General features: G+C 41.5%; 1 protein-coding gene across 1 annotated transcript; it reads left to right on the top strand.

Moving 5' to 3' along the window:
- Positions 1 to 1,865: 1,865 nt before the first annotated feature.
- LOC115391800 (AT-rich interactive domain-containing protein 3A-like) lies at positions 1,866 to 16,926 on the top strand. Its single transcript, XM_030096154.1, has 10 exons — positions 1,866 to 1,980; positions 2,116 to 2,226; positions 3,024 to 3,632; positions 12,556 to 12,627; positions 12,728 to 12,800; positions 13,769 to 13,952; positions 14,794 to 15,044; positions 15,192 to 15,467; positions 15,559 to 15,648; positions 16,191 to 16,926. Exons 2-10 carry the CDS (start codon positions 2,203 to 2,205, stop codon positions 16,328 to 16,330), a joined length of 1,719 nt encoding a protein of 572 aa, XP_029952014.1. The 5' UTR covers positions 1,866 to 1,980; positions 2,116 to 2,202; the 3' UTR covers positions 16,331 to 16,926.
- The last annotated feature ends 1,881 nt before the right edge of the window (positions 16,927 to 18,807 follow it).

Genomic DNA, 18,807 nt, shown 5'->3' with positions numbered 1-18,807 from the left:
AGATGTCCAGAACATCAACATCAACCTGATGCAGCACTCAATAAACAATCTGTTTCCTCATGAACCCTGTCTTGAGTGTTGTTTGTGTATCAAAACTGACTTGTTTCCACTTGTTCTTGTTGTCATTATTTGGGAAATACGAATTTCAAGAACAGGCACTGATTGTCACGTCTACATGACAGTCAAAAGCTGCAGCGTCTGAGGTGAAACGCAAGCAGCTGAATATTAATTTTCAGTACAGATTTGGCAAACACACATACTGAAAATGACACATATACTCAATTTGGAAACAAAATATCATCTATTTAGCTCAAACTGTCAGAGGTAACATCTGACCCCCACCTCAACTTCAAGTGAACGGAATCTGTGAATCAGTCTTAGGGCTCTGTTGCTCTGTTACAATTTCCTAATTTACATGTTTCATTATTATGTAATTATGTGTTCATTCTGAAGACAAGCCTGGTTGACTGAGGTCATTACAAGGAATGCACAAGTTCATTATTAGTAACTGCACAACACTGGCTCTGAGCTGCAATCCTTTCCAAATATACCTGAATTACTACAAAGCTACAAAATCATTCAACAGAGAAGAAACCTAAATAATGTGAATGTTTCATGAAATGTGCAAAAGTGATCAGCATCAACTTCCACATTTAAAAAAATCAGCATACATGCACTTTTCTATTCTAAACATGTTTTTTTTTTCTTTAATCTGATGTGTATCTGGTATAACTCTCTGTGTGGTGTGTTTCTAAACCACTTTAACCAATTCCGGGGAAATGGTAAAAAATGTATCAAAAATGATCATTATTTTTCAGTTTTAAGTGACAAGTAAACTATTAAAAAGGGTATTGAAAAAAAACAATGAAGTCAAAGGTAAAATAGGCAAAAATTAGAAAATGGCTAATGGCTTGCTTAAAGTAAGTAAAACTACAAGAAAAATAAGAAGGGAAAACAGGTATGATGCTGAAAATGACTCGAAATGGCTTAAAAGGATAAGGAGATAAACATTCCAAAACAATCAAAATGGTCTTTGGTTACCAAAAAACTAAAAAAAACTAAACTGTCTCCAACAGCTACATTGAAATTTAAATTTGATTAAATAGCTCCTATAGGGGAAAACCCCTCAAATTGTGGAATCTGGTTGGTACCATTTTGACAGAAAGCAGTTTAACAGGATCAGGAAACTCCTATTGGTTAAGATCAGGAAGCAAACACAGACACTGCTGACAGGATTAGGCAGGGGTGGAAAACCATTTCATTGTTTCTAGTGACAAAAGAACACAGAAATAGTTGCACCTAAAATTTGCTGCAATTACACAAATGAAGTGGTCATGGTGAAATGTCTCACTTCTAAAGTTTAGCTTTTTTTCTCATTTGTCTGGAAGTCACCATGCAACTGGTTAGGGCTATTTATAAATACTGACAAATAAAAACGATTCCTTAATTTCATCATGAGAAGATCTTATGATTTTAATAGTCGTGATAAAAAATATTTTCATTTCAGAATTCTTAATTGTTGTCAGTTTACTGACACTGTCAAAACAGTAAAAATGTATAATAAAAATAAAAGTTGAGTCAAAATGTTAAAAAAACAATGACAGCAAATGAAATAACATATGAATCAGCTAAAAATAGATTTAAAAAAGATTAACTGGTTAAAACAAGAAGAACCAGATATAAATAGAACGGAGGCGCAAGAAGCGCTGAACCGGATGTTTCGGTCTGAAAGGTTGCGGACCTGGAATGAAAAAAAAAGAGCTTTTATTTCGATTTTTATCTCTGTGAGAGTAAAGGTTGCAGATAGCGAGTCTCTGGCTCGAAAGGCGCCTGGAAGCTGAAAAGCAGGGGAGGAAAATAAAGCACTTTTCCGATCTTTACGCACGGGGCGGGCCTTTCATTCACCCTGGCTGGGGGTGTGGAGCTCTCAGTCAAAGACAATCAAGGATGTTTGAGTTTCCATGCGCGGTGACCAGGGAGGTAAGGCACGGAGCATTATTACCCCTCCTCCAGCTCTGATCACCCCGGCCTCCACACCGCGGGGGCTTTTATAAGTCACATTTCATCCGCGGACGAAGCCTTTCTCTCTCTCTCTCTCTTTTTTCTCTTTTTCAGTCCTCGCCAAGAGAAATCGGTCATGCAATGTGATTTTTGCGCGTCGGAGAAAACGAGGAAAAACTAGATTAGGACCTGTTGGCGGTGATGAATTACTCCAAGGCGCAGATGGTGAGTGTCGACGACTCGTGTTTGTTACAGTGACAAAGCGATTAATGTGGGCTGCTGGGGGCAAATTTACACGCTTACCGTCTATATTACTGCACGGCTTCGTGCCTATTCGTTGAGGGTTTATTTCCATTTTCAGCAAAAAAGAAAAAAGTTAGATTTTCGTGTTTGAAACCGAACAGTTCATTTGTCACCAGGTGTGTTTTTTTTTTGTAACTTTTCACAAAGTGAAACCGTAAAACATGTTATTGAGGGTTTTCTGTTAATTCTCACGCAAGTGAAAAGGTTTTTTTTTTGAGTCAAGGGTTTTCTTTCAAGGCGTTTCGAGTCGTTTTGGGCCTGAATTTACAAACTTTTCAGGCATGTTAACAGTGATGCCTAACCTTGGGTTTAAAATGGCTGTCAGTTCAGGTAAAACCCCTCTTTTGGTGAATAAAAACGCTCAGGAAACAGACTTAAATTAGTATCCATTAACCAGCATCCCGTTTTAATGACAATAGTAGCCTCAGAAAGTCACACTAACACACACGTCCGATTTTTGGTTTCCTGTGAAGTGCGTTTCTGTTTGGATTCACCCTTGGATCCCTGTAACTCCTTTTTGAGTAACCCTTGTTATCTTAAAGACAATTTGATCAAAGTGTTTTTTGCATTCTTATGTAATTTATATTTACTGAATGCTTTCTCAATAGTTACCACCAGTTATTTGCTCTAGATTTAAAAAGAAAGAAAGAAAGGAACTGGAGTTTTTGTGTTGGGAACATCATAAATTGTGATTATATTGTGTTTGTTTTCGTCCTTAGTCGAACATATCAGAGGAGGGAAGTTCTGCCAGGTGTCCGCAGTCCAGTCCTGCTGGGGTGAAGCTGGAGGCCATGATGGGGCAGCTGCAGAGACAACAAGAAGCCAAGCTGGAGATGAACCTGCAGGGGAAGCAACTCCTCCAAGCCCAGCTCCTGTTTGCTCAACAGGCGGCGGCAGCAGCGGCGGCACGAGCCTCCGGCTCCAGGCCGGACCCTTTGGTATTTGCAAGTGCAGAGGAGAAAACTTATCAAAAAGTCAAAGAAGCTTTTGCCGACCGTGTGAGGAGAACGGATCCGCAGCAGGATGAGGACTCGGATGAGGACGATCATGAGATGCTGGATCCCGAGGAGAACAATGGGGAGGACGGAGAGGAGCCCGGGTCTGACCCACAGGCCAGAAAACCTGCCGGACGCCAGCAGGCCGCACGTCTCCCCTTCCAGCCTTATTCCACGTCTCCGCCGGCCGCTCCCGAGCAAACGTCCCAGTCTCCACCTGCTAACGTAAAACAGGAGCTTGAGGAGAAGAACCTGATGTCTCCGGCCGGTCCGCACGCCTTCATATCGTCCAACGGTTTTCCTGACTGGGGCTACGATGAGCCCTTCAAACAGGTGAGCCGTTCTGCTTTATTTCAGCAACAATTCATGCTCCAGCCTCATGGATCTAATGTAGACGGATCTCTATTCTAGTCACACAATGTTGTTGTCTTCCTTTTTGTGTGTCTTTTTAATATGAAGGAAAAGACACGAACAAGTGTGACACATGAGTCGGCCTTCCCTTTCCCCTTTCCGTTGACTTCTTCATGCCATGTCACACCATGGAGTTCCTGGCCCGGCTCCAGTTTTCTCACATGCAGAGAGCCGGGGAGAGGAAGGGGCTGTGTCTTTGGCAAGATGCCCAAGCTTGATAGTGTTTAATTACTGGCCATACTCTGCCATAATTCACCTCCTGTCTCTTGGTTTAAAAAAACCCTCCTTCCCAGTTGCGGAGCTAATTGGTCTTGGCTGCAGTCCAACTCTGGCTGTTCACACATACCAGTTTCTACATGACACACAGGAGGGAGGGATCAATGTGGAGATTTAAAAAAAAAAATCAAGGGATAAAACATTAGATGAATTCTGTTTGATTCCATGTAAACTGAAGGTTGTGTAAATTGGTGAAGCTGTGGTTTTGGAACAAGGCTGTCCTTGAATAAATTTCCCTCCCTCTTTTCATGGAGGCTGATCTGATTGGTTCCTCTGTGTGTGTATGTTTCCCTTGAATAGGCCCCATGTCAATACAATACATTATGATTAATGAGGCCTGTGGGCGGAGGGACAAGGGGTTTGTGCCTCACAGCATGCAAACAACTGCCCATAAAGTTTACTTACAGTAGTTTCGCTGAAGGAGAAAGGCCCTGTTGGTGTGTTTATCAGGGGGTTACGTTCTCTTTGCAAATTTCAAAAGAAATACATGCCGATGGGCATGTTTTCTAAATACGTTCATTAAAAACTTCATCAAAATCTTGACTGGCTCACAACATCTCCGTGCTGATCCTACCAGCACGGGCTGGATAGCTTTGCATAATTCAGCCGTCGCTTAGCAACACTTAAATGGCAGCTAAATTCCACAGCAAGTAATCAATACATTATATGGCCTCTGCAGTGGGAACACATTTCCTTTTTTTCTTTTTTTTTTTTAAGACCTGCACAGCAAACCGGAAACAATGAGCAACATTCATGTATTTTAATTAAAATGCAGAACTGAGCCGAGCTGTGAGAGACTTTTGTGGACATAACTGTGCGAGAGTCTTTTTAAAGCGCGAGAAAGATTTTGCCAACCTCAGTTTATGATCAAAAGGAATGTGCGAGAGGCATTTGTGTTGTGGTTTGTGAAAGTCTTTGCATGTGTTCAGGCAAACTGCGAGGAGTTGTGCTTCATCCTTGCAGGGTGAAGTTGGAGCAGAAAACAGTCACAGGTTCCTGTTATGTAAGGATTATTACCAACTCCAGAAAACCAACACTGCAGCCTCTGCTCCGTGGATAAGCAATAACTTTGCTGATTTGAAATGATGTCTTTTGAATCCTAACAAAAGGCCATCTCGAACGGTTCCTCTCCCGCCCCATAAAAACTCGCTTGTCCACTCACAGCATGAACGGCCTTTTCCTTTGTTCGTTTCATTAATGAAATCTTCGTAGGAAATCTGGGCAGGCTCTTCAGGTTTTGTCATGCTTGGACAGGCATTGTTCCCTCCTCATGTGCGGTCTCACTGTAAGGCCTTAAAAATGGCTGTGAGCAGGGATAAAGAGTCCCAGTTTGCTGAAGCGTACAGCACAGCGAGGGGCCAGATAAATGATCATGACTTGCTGTGCTGATTGAAGGCCCAATAATTTAATTTGGATTAAAAATTTTGGTTTTGCCCCCCATGGATTCATTGAAATTTAGAAAAGGGTTAATCTTTCACTTTTGCCCTTCGAGAGAAGCTGCGAGTTATAATGAAGCTCATTATAAAAAGTGGTGAATGGCTTTATTCGAAGGCGAAGTACGATTTGTTTAAATGTGCGTTTTTAGCTCTGAGATACCTTTTACTGCATCACACTGAAACTATATGCATGAGCCAGATAATGTGCAGTAAAATCACGTAAAACCCTGTAAATAAAGTAGCCTTTTTTTTTTTGTAATTCAAGTTTTTATTTCTTTTTCACAGCTTAGAACAAAACAAACAAAAACAGACAGCAGTAAACAATACAAAATGTGGCCAAACTAACATACAAAATGAGTACTTCTCCGTATCTAAAATGGTTAAGATGTTTCAAAAATCTGAGCCCAGGATTCAACAAAGTTATCCATGTCATTATTCACTCTAGCCAATAATTTTTCATATGTTACAATTTTCTGCATATTTTCTTTCCACCTGCTAAACTCTGGAGCAGAAGGATTCTTCCACACACTCAAGATTACCCGAGCTGCTGTAATTATCCCCACTTTTACAACCACATATTTACATTTAGATATACCTGGAATTACTGATTTATCCCCCAACAGACATAATTTTGGTGACCTTGGCACCGTCATCCCAAGCCACGCCCCTATCTGAAGTAAAACTTTTTCCCAAAAAGGATAAACCTTGTTGCATTCCCAAATAGCATGCATAAAAGTTCCAGTAGCGGAATGACATTTCCAGCAGTTATCATTTTGCATAATTCCCATTCTTTGGAGTTTGGAGGGTGTTAGATACCATCTATGTATTAGTTTATACTGAATGAATTTCCCTTTAGCCTCTTTGACAAATTTACAAGAATGCAACAATATTTTATCCCATTCTTCCTTATTTATAGTACATCCTAAATCCCTTTGCCATACCGTTCTCAGGTTTTCACATATACCTTTTTTTAGATTATTAAACAGTTTATATACAACAGCTGCCCTATGCGCTTTACACGGCAATTCACAGAATTCTACAATCAAATTTGTTTCCCTCTTAAAATTTCCTTTTATGATGCAGTCCCTTAATTGTAAATATCTCCAAAAGTTACCCCTTCTTTCTACTCCATATGTTTGAATAATTTCCTCAAATGACATAAACACCCCATCTTTATAAAGATCACTTATTATATGAATTCCTTTATCAATCCATTCTTTCCAAAAAATAGCTCTTTTGCCAATCCGTACTGCTGAGTTATACCATAACGTGGCATAAGATTGTCTCAAATGTGACGCTCCACACAATTTATGCAGCTCTCTCCAAACATACTTTGAGTAATTGAGAACAGGGTTGCTCTGAAGATCTGGTTTGTTTATATTTGTCTCCTGGGATAAGAAGTCCATAGGTGTGAATGGGTCCACCCATTCCTTTTCAATTTTAATCCAATTAGAGTCAGATTCAGTTTTTGTCCAATGCTTTACAATTCTTGACATTTCAAAAGCGAGGTTGTACAATTTCACATTTGGAAGAGCCATTCCTCCAATGTCTCTTGGAGCCCACATTTTCTTTAAATTGACCCTAGGTCTCTTCATATCCCACAAAAATTGTTTCACCATCGTTTCAAATTGTATTAGTATTTCTGTGGGTATCTTCACCGGTAACATCATGGATACATAATTGAACTGTGGGGTAACCACCATTTTAATTACATTAATTTTGCCCCAAAGTGATAATTTCAATTTTCCCCATTTTTCCAAGTTCGTTTTTATTTTCCGAAGGAGAGGGTTCATATTAGTTGCCATCATTTCTTCTAAATTTGGATTCAAGAGTATTCCAAGATACTTCATGCCTGATGACAACCATTTAAAATTGAAGGCAGTAACATGTCGAGAATAACATGTTGGTGATAAAGGCATGCTTTCAGATTTGCTCCAGTTAATCTTGTAGCCCGAAATTCTTGAAAATGATTCTACACATGTGAGTAAAGCAGGTAAAGAGTGCTCTGGGTCGGATAGCACTGCTAATATGTCATCAGCATATAGAAATAATTTATGTTCACTTCCTCCCAATTCCACACCCTTGATGTTTTTATCAGCTCGAATTTTTAAGGCAAGTGGCTCTAAGAATACTGTGAAAAGCAATGGAGACAGGCTACATCCTTGTCTCATGCCCCGGGAGAGATCAAAAAGGTTGGACAATAATCCATTCGTCAAAACTCTTGCCCTTGGGTTGGAATATATGGTCGCCACCCAGTGACAGAATACAGGCCCAAAACCAAACCGCATGAGGACCTTCATAAGGAAGCCCCATTCCACCCGGTCAAAGGCCTTCTCCGCATCAAGGGAGAAGGCCGCGATCGGATCCAGGCTCGTTCTACTTTTATGCATAATATGGATGAGTCTCCTCATATTATCCCCTGAGAACCTGTTCTTCATGAACCCAACCTGATCGCCATTAATAATAGTCGGTAGTATGTTTTCTAGGCGTAGAGCAAATATCTTTGTTAAAATTTTGCAGTCTACTCCTAAGAGGCTTACAGGTCGGTAATTTGCAGGGTCTGAAACATCTCGCTCTTTTTTAGGAATTAAAGATATCAGTGCCTCATTAAATGAACTTGGCAATGAGCCCAGATCAAATGCTTCTAAGTAAACTTTATGTAAAACTGGTGTCAAAATGTCTATATATTTCTTATAGTATTCTATAGGAAAACCGTCGAGGCCCGGCGATTTCCCATTTTTCATACTCAAGATTGCTACTCTAATCTCCTCCTCTGTTATAGGGGCATCCAATTTTTCTTTTTGTTCTCCAGTAAGGGTTGGAAACTCTAAACCTGAGAAAAATTGTTCCATGTCTTCTTCACTAACAATCCCCATTGACTGATACAGATCTTCATAAAATGTTTTAAAAATTAGATTTATTTCTTTTGTTGACGTAATCATCTTATTATGTTTTTTGATCATTGTTATATTATTCAAACTGTCTTGTTGTTTTAATTGTCTCGCCAATATTTTACCATGCTTTTCACCTCCCTCGTAGAATTTTGTTTTGAGTCGAAATAATGCATATTCAGCTTTTTTATTATGGATATCATTTAACTGATATTTCATTTTACAGATTGTTTGGTATTTCTCCTCAGAGAATTGTTTTGCCAGCTCCTTCTCTAGTTTATGAATTTCTACCTCCAACTTCTTTGCTTTTTCCTGGTGATCTTTCCTCATTTTAGAGGCATGGGCAATGATCTTACCCCTTATATATGCTTTAGATGCTTCCCATACAGTTGCAACTTTGTCTGTGGAACCCATATTAATATCAAAGAACATTTTGAGATCCTCTGATAACTGATCACCAAATAATTTATCCTGAATGAGTATTGTGTTTAATCTCCAACGTCCCTTTTTTACTTTATCTGTATTTAAGTTAATGTGTAACTCTACTGCAGAATGATCACTGAGTGCTATGGCTCCAATTTCACAACCCACCACCGAGTCAACTAGAGTTTTGGAAATTAAAAAGAAATCAATTCTTGAGTATGATTTATGACAATGAGAATAAAATGTGTAATCTCTTGTGGAAGGATTCACCAGTCTCCATATATCTACCAAACTAATGTCCTCTGCTAACATGTGAATTGCCTCTCTGTCCCTGGGTGTAGGTTGACCTTTTGTCTTACTTTTATCAATCATTCCATCCATCACCTGGTTGAAGTCTCCAGCTAAGATAACCTGTCCTCCTCCATTTCCTATTATACTGTTGACTATGTGGAAAAACTCGGGATTCTCTTTATTTGGTGCGTATATATTACATAGTATAACTCTAATACCATTAACCAGTGCTTCCACACATATTATACGACCTTCGTTATCATTGTACTTTTTAATCAAAATAAAATTCAATTTTTTATGTATGAGAATCATGACACCATTTTGTTTACTAGAGTATGAGCTATGATACACTGTTCCCACCCAATCTCTTCTAAATTTCTTTGCCTCTTCTTCTCCCACAATATGAGACTCCTGAATAAATGCTATGTCTGTATTTTTAGATTTTAAATATGTCAGAACCTTCCTCCTTTTAATTGGGTTCCCACATCCCTTTATGTTCCACGATGTTATATTAATATACCCCGTCATAGTGTGCAACAAACATAAATCTGGTACTCATCAAAAAATATAAAGGCAATGGCAAAATAAATAAAATATTGGCCCAATTCAAACTGCTGTCTGACAAACATGAACAATACAACACACCCCAGCGTAGAACACCGCTGAACCCCCCCCCCCCCCCCCACCCACCCATACCGAACCGACTCACAGTCCGGCTGGAGGGAAATCTTTCCTTGGTCCGTGAGGAAGTCCCCTTTTGACTGACGGCTGCACACATCATCCACTTCCCTTCCCCCTCCACTGTTACCTTAAAGTTTGTAGGTCTTCATACACTTCCTATATTTTGAATCACGCATGTTGAAGGAATCTGTCCGCATCTTTCCCGTTGGAAAACGTTTTCTTCTGGCCATCCCATGTAAAAACAAGAGTAGCCGGGTAGATCATTCTGTGCTTAATTTGAAGCTCCCGGAGACGCTTCTTCGCTGGGGCAAATGCTTTCCTCTTATCCGCCAGTTCCTTTGTGACATCCTCGAATATTGACAGCTTTCCCCCTTCCCATTCAAACCCTCGCTTCTCTCTTGCCAACTGGAGAACGCTATCTCTTGCAGAAGAGCGAAGAAAGCGCACGATCACAGGCCTGGGTGGCTTATCCAAATCGGGGATTGGTGCGGGGATTCGATGTGCACGTTCAATCTCAAATTCACCCCCAGTAAAACCGAGGGCATCCACCAAAATCTTCTCCACGTATTGAGCCATTTTACCGGGTTGTTCCAAGCGCTCCTTCAAACCAATGATTCGGACGTTATTTCTTCGGCCTCTATTCTCCAAGTCCTCCACTCGGGACCATAACAGCTGCACCTTCTTCTCACACTCATCCACCTTAGGCCCCGTTTGAGCGTTTGCATCCTCCAGCTCCGATATGCGCCCTTCTGCTTCTCCGAGCCGTGTCTGCACATTCTCCACTGCATCCTTCAGTTCTTTTGTTGTTTCTTTTATGGCGGCTACATCCGTAGCAACGCGTAGCAGCGTAGCATGCATTCCTCTCATCTCTTCAAACATAATCGCACTTTCAGACTTTGCATTCTTCCCGTCAGCTGAAGAATCGTCTTCCGTCAGTGCAGGCGACAATTCTGTGTGCTCCGGAGGCTGCTGTGTCGGTGTGTTGTTAGCATGGTTGCTAGCTAGCTTCCTCGTAGTTAGCCTCGTAGCGGCAGCTCCCTTAAAAAAATTCGATTTAGCACCGCCAGACATCGTCGAAGGGGTATGAAGCTTTGAAAAAGTATCCCTTAAAACAAAAACTGTCAAAATCCCGACTTTACATGAAGTGTATGTTTCGAAAAGTTATGAAATTAATGGTGGGTTTCAGGAGCGAAACTAGTGTGCAGCCATCACACCCTGCGGTCCCACCGGACTCCCATAAAGTAGCCTTTTTAGCAAAACAAAAGAAACCTTTTCCTGACCTAGATTCTGAATACTATCAGGATTCCCAGGCCTGAATGTGTGAAAGCTCTGTGAGCAATTAACTGAAAGTTCTTTGTTAATAGATCCACAGTAGGTCTCTCTGGCTCATCAATAAGGGGGGAAGGGTTTTATTTCCATTTTGATGGCGAGGATGTTTATCTGTCCTCAGTAGGTTTTCTATGAGAAGAAGGAAAGTCCTTTTTTTTTTTTTTTTTTTTTGTAGAAATGTTAAAATGAAACGGTTCAATAAGTCAACAGCTTTGTAACCACAGGAATGAGTTGTATTGTGTAACGTTGACACATTCAGTAACCAGTTGAACCGCTGAAACTGAGAAGTACGAGCTGGTCGTGTGCAGGAAGAGTCGCGCTTCACTGAAGTTTTCTTCCGGCGGCTGATGCATCCTGCAGTAGTGAAGAAAAATGACAGACTTATTTTAAAAGAAAATGCAATTAACTGTGAGACTGGTGTATTTTAGTAGCACTGAAGGCCACTAAAGGGCTGAACTAAAGCAAGAATTTGATGAGAAGGTTAGATTACAAAACCATCTACTGATCATCCAGTGATCATCAAGTCCAGTTTTTCATTTAAAGCAGCACTGTGTGAGCCGTTGCGCTGCGCTTGAAAGCAAATGCAGCCGTTCCTCATCTCTCTCCTGCAGCTGGTGACTGTGTGTCAGCATTTGCTGGTGGAATTGTGTTTATAGTGTAAACACAAGGAGAGATACAGCCGTCTAACGGCGGCGCCCCAAAGGGTGAAATGTTGACGCTCTGAGGCCCCAGTTTGACCATGTGGCAGTGTGAAACATTTGGTGAACAGGAATTTAAGTTCAAAGCAGAAAATTATACAACTAAGCACAAAAAATAACGAAGAGACTGAAGAGGAAATAAGTTGAATGATCAGCATTTCAGCCAAGATGCAAAAAAAAAAAAGCCTTCAAAATATATTAACAATGACAATAAGTTGTCATAAACGCACATGTTGTGGATTTTCACAGTTAGGAACCAGATCAGTAATGATCCCAAAATGATAATATTTAAAAAAAAAAAAAAAAAGCAAAATTACGGTTTGTTTTGGTTTTGGAAAGAGACTATTACCGCGGCTGTTTTCCAGTCAGATTTCATTTTCATTCTGGAGTCATAATGCAGCTCTTGGCGCTACTTAGCGGGACAATAACCTCTCAGCAGGCTTTTCCACACAGTTGCACATACAGTGCTCTCCGCTGACATTTTTAACCCTAATCTGTCATGTATGGGGGCGGTGGCAGAGGAATAACATGTTATAAGAAACTACCTAAAGACGGCGCTTTGTTTCAGTTATTCTCTCGCTGCTGGCTCAGTTTAAGGACATATGCTTCTGCTCTCACCTCACATCAGTACATATTGTGTAAATGACATTCAGGAAGTATATTTGTGTAGTTTTCAGTTTTTCCACATTTTGTCATTTTTAAATTGTTTTTCCTCTCAAAATGACGACGTGAAAGTTGTTGCATCCAAACTTTACGGCACCTGATGTTTGTTGTCTTTGTGTGTTGACGCGCCGGTGTGCCTTTCTGGGTGAACCCACAGCGAGAAAACATCTGGGCCGAGGAGAGGGACGTGGGGAAAGTCAGAGGAGAGCCTTCCAGAGACTTTGCCAAGGTCAGTGGTTTTCCTCCAGCCAGACCCAAACGCGACGAAGTCATGCACATTTTAAAGCCAGACTGTTAACTGCTTCATTATTTGTGTTCTAAACTTGCAGCTTTATGAACTGGACAGTGACCCACAGCGGAAAGAGTTCCTCGATGAACTCTTTGTCTTTATGCAAAAACGAGGTAACCTCCCCTTTTGTTCTTGTGCATGGATAAAATATCGATTAATCTCCCCTCGTTTGCATTATGCACCCACCACGCTTTTGGGAGATCCTTTTGTGAATCAGATTAGTTTTACTTTAGAGGATTTTCTCTCGTGGATGATTTAGGTTGAGGCATTTACTGGAATATTAAATACTCATTACACGTGTTGCTGCTAATGTCTAAAACTCTGATGACACAAATACAGTAAGTACAGTGAAATATACTGTCATGGCCAGGTTGCTTGTGATAGCTGTGGAGTGATTAAATCAAAGATCCTGATGATTACTGAACGTGATTAATTGATGTTAATCATAGCACTAAATTACATTAATATAGGGAAAAAAAAAGATTCCTAAATTTAGATTCTATCTAAATTCTTAGAACTACTGTTGAAACCTTTTTGAGGAATTGACAGAATGTTTCTGTCCTGTTCGCCACAGACAGAATTGTTTGGTCCACACTCAGGAGATGTGGGTCACCGGAAGGTCTTCATGTGTGTCGGAGGCTCATGCACTTCTTAAGCAAACCGCAATTCCGCAAATGCTTTTTAGCTTACTTCATTAATTGGCTTTTCTCCAAATCAGGATTGTAAGGGTTAGTCGCCGGTCTTGTGATGGGCGAACAACTGTTAGTTCTGAAAATCCCTTCCCCCTGTACTCAAATCAATGTAGCAGCAAAGCTGCAGTTGTGGAATTATCCCCACCCCCCATCCCTGTGAAATGAGCTTCATTGGACATGCCTATTCTCAGAGATTAAACGTGGTAAGCCAAATTACCCAACATTAACCTCAGGCCTGCAGGTGCGCCGGTCAAAACATCGCTCTCGCTCCTCTCCTCCCTTTTAACGGCGCATTAGCAGAATCGTGTTTTCTCCCTGACAACTCATCCGAAGTGCAAATGAGGGAAAATCGCCGCGTTTCATCACATTGAATCTGCCGCTCCATGCAGGGACTCCTGTGAACCGCATCCCCATCATGGCGAAGCAGGTGCTGGATCTGTACAAGCTCTACAAGCTGGTGACGGAGAAGGGCGGCCTGGTGGAGGTCATCAACAAGAAGATCTGGAGGGAGATCACCAAAGGCCTCAACCTCCCCACGTCCATCACCAGCGCCGCCTTCACGCTCCGCACCCAGTAGGTGCCACTCAAGACGCTCTCGCTCGCTCTTTTCAGAAACGGTTGAATGTAATTTTCCGAGTGGCAGATAATGTAATCGCCGTTAGTTTTTCACCACGACGGTTACCTGGAAATGGGCTGAAATGGAATTTCTCCAGCGTGACACTGATCTAATTTCAGGAGCGATTAGCCATTGCAGCCATGAGTGTTGCTTGTAGCCTTTGCAGGATGCTGTCTTTGGAAATAGTATTCGACCTTTTGTTGGAAAGGGCTACATGAACACAGCAGTTACTTCATAATTACAAAAAAATGTCCAACTCCACAGTGGAGACCCATCTGCAGTGAGATTCAAGCCTTGAGAACATCTTTCTGCCTATTGACCACCACTGTTTGGTGACAGTACTCACAGTTAAAAAGTGTTTTATGCAGTAGTTTTGTGCTCTGATTGTGTTGATAACAGGAATGACAACACGGACTGAGGATCACATCTGTACCACAGATAGCGTTCAGCTGATCTATTGATTGAAAGTTACGCCCGTTCAGCATATTCCTAATGATCCCTTGAGTTAATCAGTGAATATTGTTTTTTTCCTCGCATGACATCTTTGTGTTCCATGTATGCTTCTAGTTGAATCTGCTAGAACCTTTAAATACATTTAAAAAAACCATCAGTTAACACAACTGATCTGCTGTCTCTTTGATATTTAGGATAACCTGCTGTATAAACTTATTAGGACTTCAATCTTTGATGTTTGGAGCCATGCTGTTGATGTTTAAATATCTTCTTATAGCTGGACAGGAAGATTTAAGGAAAACCGTCTCTCGCTTCAGAGTCTAACATGAAGCTGTCCCATCGTAGGTACATGAAGTACCTGTACCCATTTGAGTGTGACAAAAAGGGTCTGAGTTCCCCGGGCGAGCTGCAGGCGGCCATCGACAGCAACCGCCGGGAGGGGCGACGGCCCAGCTACACCAGCAGCCTGTACCGCTACTCCTCGTCTCCCAGCTCCGCTCCGCACCCACTCCTGTCTTCTCCCACCATGCAAACGAAGCCGGCCACGCCGAACGGCCTGAACACGGCGGCAAGCCCAAATTTAAAGAGAAACACAGGTATTGGAGTGTGTTTTGTGTTTGTATGAAACCGTCTGCTGCCTCAGAGCTTTGCTCAGAGAAGTCACTTTGTGTACCATTGTGACTGAACATGACGATTTTCTCTACTCTCTTCCGATTTGCTTCTATTTTTCCTTCACAAATTAGACGAGCCCTCCACCCCGGTAATACCCAGGCTGCCCATGGCTCTGGCGCTGGGCCAGCAGCAGCAGCAGCAGCAGCTGGCACAGGCGGCCACTCTAGAGCATCTCAGAGAGAGGCTGGAGCGCGGAGCAGCTGGAGCCGCAGCCGGCAGCCCCGAGAAGAAGATGATGCGCCTGGCGGAGGAGCAGCAGCGCCTCATGCAGCAGGCCCTCCAACAAAACCTCCTGGCGATGGCCTCCCAGCTGAACCCCGGGAGCCTGAAACTCAACAACGGACAAGGTGAGCTGTGGCCGCGTGGAATCCTCACTCAAACAACCAAGAGTGCTTTTAAACAAAATCTTTTTTTTTTTTTTTTTTTTGTCTCTTTTAGAAACCAAGCATGACTTGTCCCTGAATATCTCTACGAATGGACCCTCCAGTATCAGTGTTTCTGTAGAGGTCAATGGTACCGTTTACTCAGGTGAGAACTGATTACATCAATTGTGTGAGAAAACTTAATTTTTTTTTTTTTTATTTGTATTATTTTACAAATAAATCTAATATTCTACACATAGGTCAATTATAGTTTTTTCTTCTTTAATTGTATTTATACAATCCCAACATTAAATCTAAATATAGCTTGATTGTGCCATATTTGTTCACTATTTAAAGTATTTAAATGTCTGAACATATGAAATATATTTGGGATACTGTTTCCAATACATTAACATACAGTCAAAAGAGATCAGATCTGACGTGAACTTAGAGTGATAAAATGGCCTTTTTTGTCTCACACAGAAACACAAGCTCCTCCTCTTGTCTGTTTTCTGCCTCAGAGGAGAAGCTTGTGTGTGAAACAGAAAAAAACGACTGTGACTGGGTTCCCAGCACTGATGTTAGATATAATCTTCTCACTCAGGTCACGACACAAGCGACCAATCTAACATGAGGCGAGAATTTTAACTTCCAGACTTTCATCATCATTTGATTTTTAGTTTTGTCCTCCTCATTTCTCGGTTCCAGGAACCCTTTTTGCCCAGAAGTCGGCCGCGCCCGTGTCCTCGCAGATGGTGACTCCTGCAGGAACGAGCGGCTTCAGTGCCCTCTCCTCCTCTCACAGTCCCTCCTCCTCGTCCTCCACCTCCTCAAAGGGACCAAATTAAGGCCTCACTCTCCTGCAGCAGTTCTGCTCAGCAGGACACGATATACCTCTTCTCTTTTCAGACAAGCACTGTATGAACGTCAGGGAAAATCTACTCAAACACAGGAAGCAAGCCTTTTTTTTTTTTTTTTTTTTTTCTTTGCGTGTTTTTTGTTACTTGGTCAGCAAATGTGGTGAAAATGATTCTGGTCGGTGCCGAGTTTCCACACTGAAGTTTAGATGTTTATCAGTTTACCTTAGTGCCTGTTAGAAGACTTTATTATTCACTCTCTCGTCTGAGAAGCTTTACTATGTTTGATCAGAAGTGTCTTTAGAGGAGGAAATCTTGGTGAGGGTGACGTTCGCGCCTGTTCCGAGCGCCGGTTACATTTATTGCTGTCAGACTGTAGCTGCCTTTCTTCATAACCTTCAGTAAAATAAGGAAGTTGCCAAATTGCAACTATCAAAGACCAAAAAGCCTTAGCCCCATATCATAGTTCTTTAGTTCATTTGAATTAAGTTGTTGCAGGTGTCAGGAAACACCATCAGGTTTCCACAGAAGTGCTACTACTTCTGGAAAAAAATCTATAGAAATTTCAAAAGAAATTTGCTTTGTTTTTTTTTTTATTTTTTTACTTTGGCGCAATTTTATTTTTAATATCACACGGCTTGGCCTCAATGAAGCATTTATTTCAAATGCCTATAAATGGAAGGCAGAACTGAAGCAACACAACATTTTACCTCAGTGTAACATTTTACCTCATTTCAAATCAGTTCTGTTTGGACTCAGGAATACTCTCTGGACTTGTTATGCTATATCTCATAATATATTGCTGTGTTTTTTTTTTTTGTTTGTTTGTATAAATGCAGGGAATGTACCTTTAATTACCTCAGGCTTTGGACATGTGAACACTGAAACACTCCTACCTCACTCTTCTAGAGAAATATGCAATGTCGAATCCTGCATGTGTTCATTTAACCATCTGCTGGAAGAAAACAACGGTGTTTGTGGACAATCAAGTAGACATATCACTGCAAACAAAAGCCACTGTGAAGTTAACAATGGTTAAAAAAAAAAAAAGAAAATCAAGGTCTACACTGGGCTTTGATTAACATTTTTTTGGATGTGTAGCCATGAAGAATAAAACTATCGTGTGATGTGGAACGATTGTCTTATTTTCTTTAAAACTTAACTATTTATTTTGCCAAAGTTCCCTTGCCACTGGAAAAAGTCAAGGATAAAAAAACTGTATACATACTAGTCTCCAGATGGGGGAAGCATTTCCCACCTTCTTCAACACGCATCATTTCAACAGTTTGCTTCTGCGTTTGAGATCAATATTCTTCAACTAACATCTTAAAAATGTTTAAAAATAATCTCTGAAATTGTCAATGACTTTGATTTGATCTCTAATGGTCACATTGACAATTCATGTTTGTGTGTTATGCGAGATAAAACCCACAAACTGCAAAATTCTGCGCATCGGGAATTGTGTGGAGAAGGTTTAAAAAAAAAAAAAAAATGTTTTTGTTCATTAATACCTGAACTGCCTGCTTTAAACTGGTGACAGTGGCTGTACTAATGGAGATAAGAGCTCCTGGGTCACAGCAGGAAGGGGGGGTGGGTCGCAGGATTTACTGGGGGATAGTAATTCTGTATTTGACAATGCGGTTCTGACATCTGGAGCGCTGAAGAAGAAAGATGCTACGGGGTATTATGAGCTGGATATCGCCGCCCACAGTCCCCACCCTGCAGGCAGCAGTGATACTTGTGAAGTCACTCTGTCAATGAGAGATCACTGCCCTCGACGAGGACTGGAAACACCGTGGAGGGAGTTACTGCAGGAACATGCATCCAGTGAGAGCTGCTGGTTTTTTGTGCCTTTGTGGCTTTAGTACTTTAAAATAAATGATCTGGAGGAGCTTCTGATGCAGCCATGTGCAGGTGTGCCTCTCCAGGACTGAGAGTCAAAATGAGCTTCCTGAAAGCAAGCGAGCAATCCTCTCCAGCAGGATCTCTGGGTTTCTGCCTGCGGATGCATTAAAACGGGCTTCAGCATACTGCCGACACGATGCCTTACCACGACGAGGAGTATCCGGGCCAGCCGCTCTGGCAGTCTGTGCTGCTCTTCTGCTGCAAGGGGATGATCGAAGGCATCATGGTCATTCTCTTCTTCTGGCTCCTGGTGCAGGTCCTCTTCACCAAACAGCTGGAAGGTATGACGGAAGGATCTTTTTTATGTTCATTCAAGTCTGGTGTTCTTTAAAGTGTCTTCAAGCATTTGGGAAAGTAGGAGGTAATTGTTATGTATCTCAGAGGTCGCCTCTTCCTGAGTGACGTGAGCCTCCAAACCGTTTCCATTTGGTTTATCTGAGTATTTTCTCCTCTATCAACAGTTCATCTCCAAGTTCTCCTTCTGGTTGGACTGGTGGTCTTCTGTCTGTGTTTGGTTCTGGGGTGTGTTCTGTGCTGGAGAAGCAGCGATATTTGTGTGAAAG

This window comes from Salarias fasciatus, chromosome 7, assembly GCF_902148845.1.
Source record: "Salarias fasciatus chromosome 7, fSalaFa1.1, whole genome shotgun sequence".
NCBI classification, from domain to species: domain Eukaryota; kingdom Metazoa; phylum Chordata; class Actinopteri; order Blenniiformes; family Blenniidae; genus Salarias; species Salarias fasciatus.
This window is presented reverse-complemented; position numbering and strand designations above follow the sequence as displayed.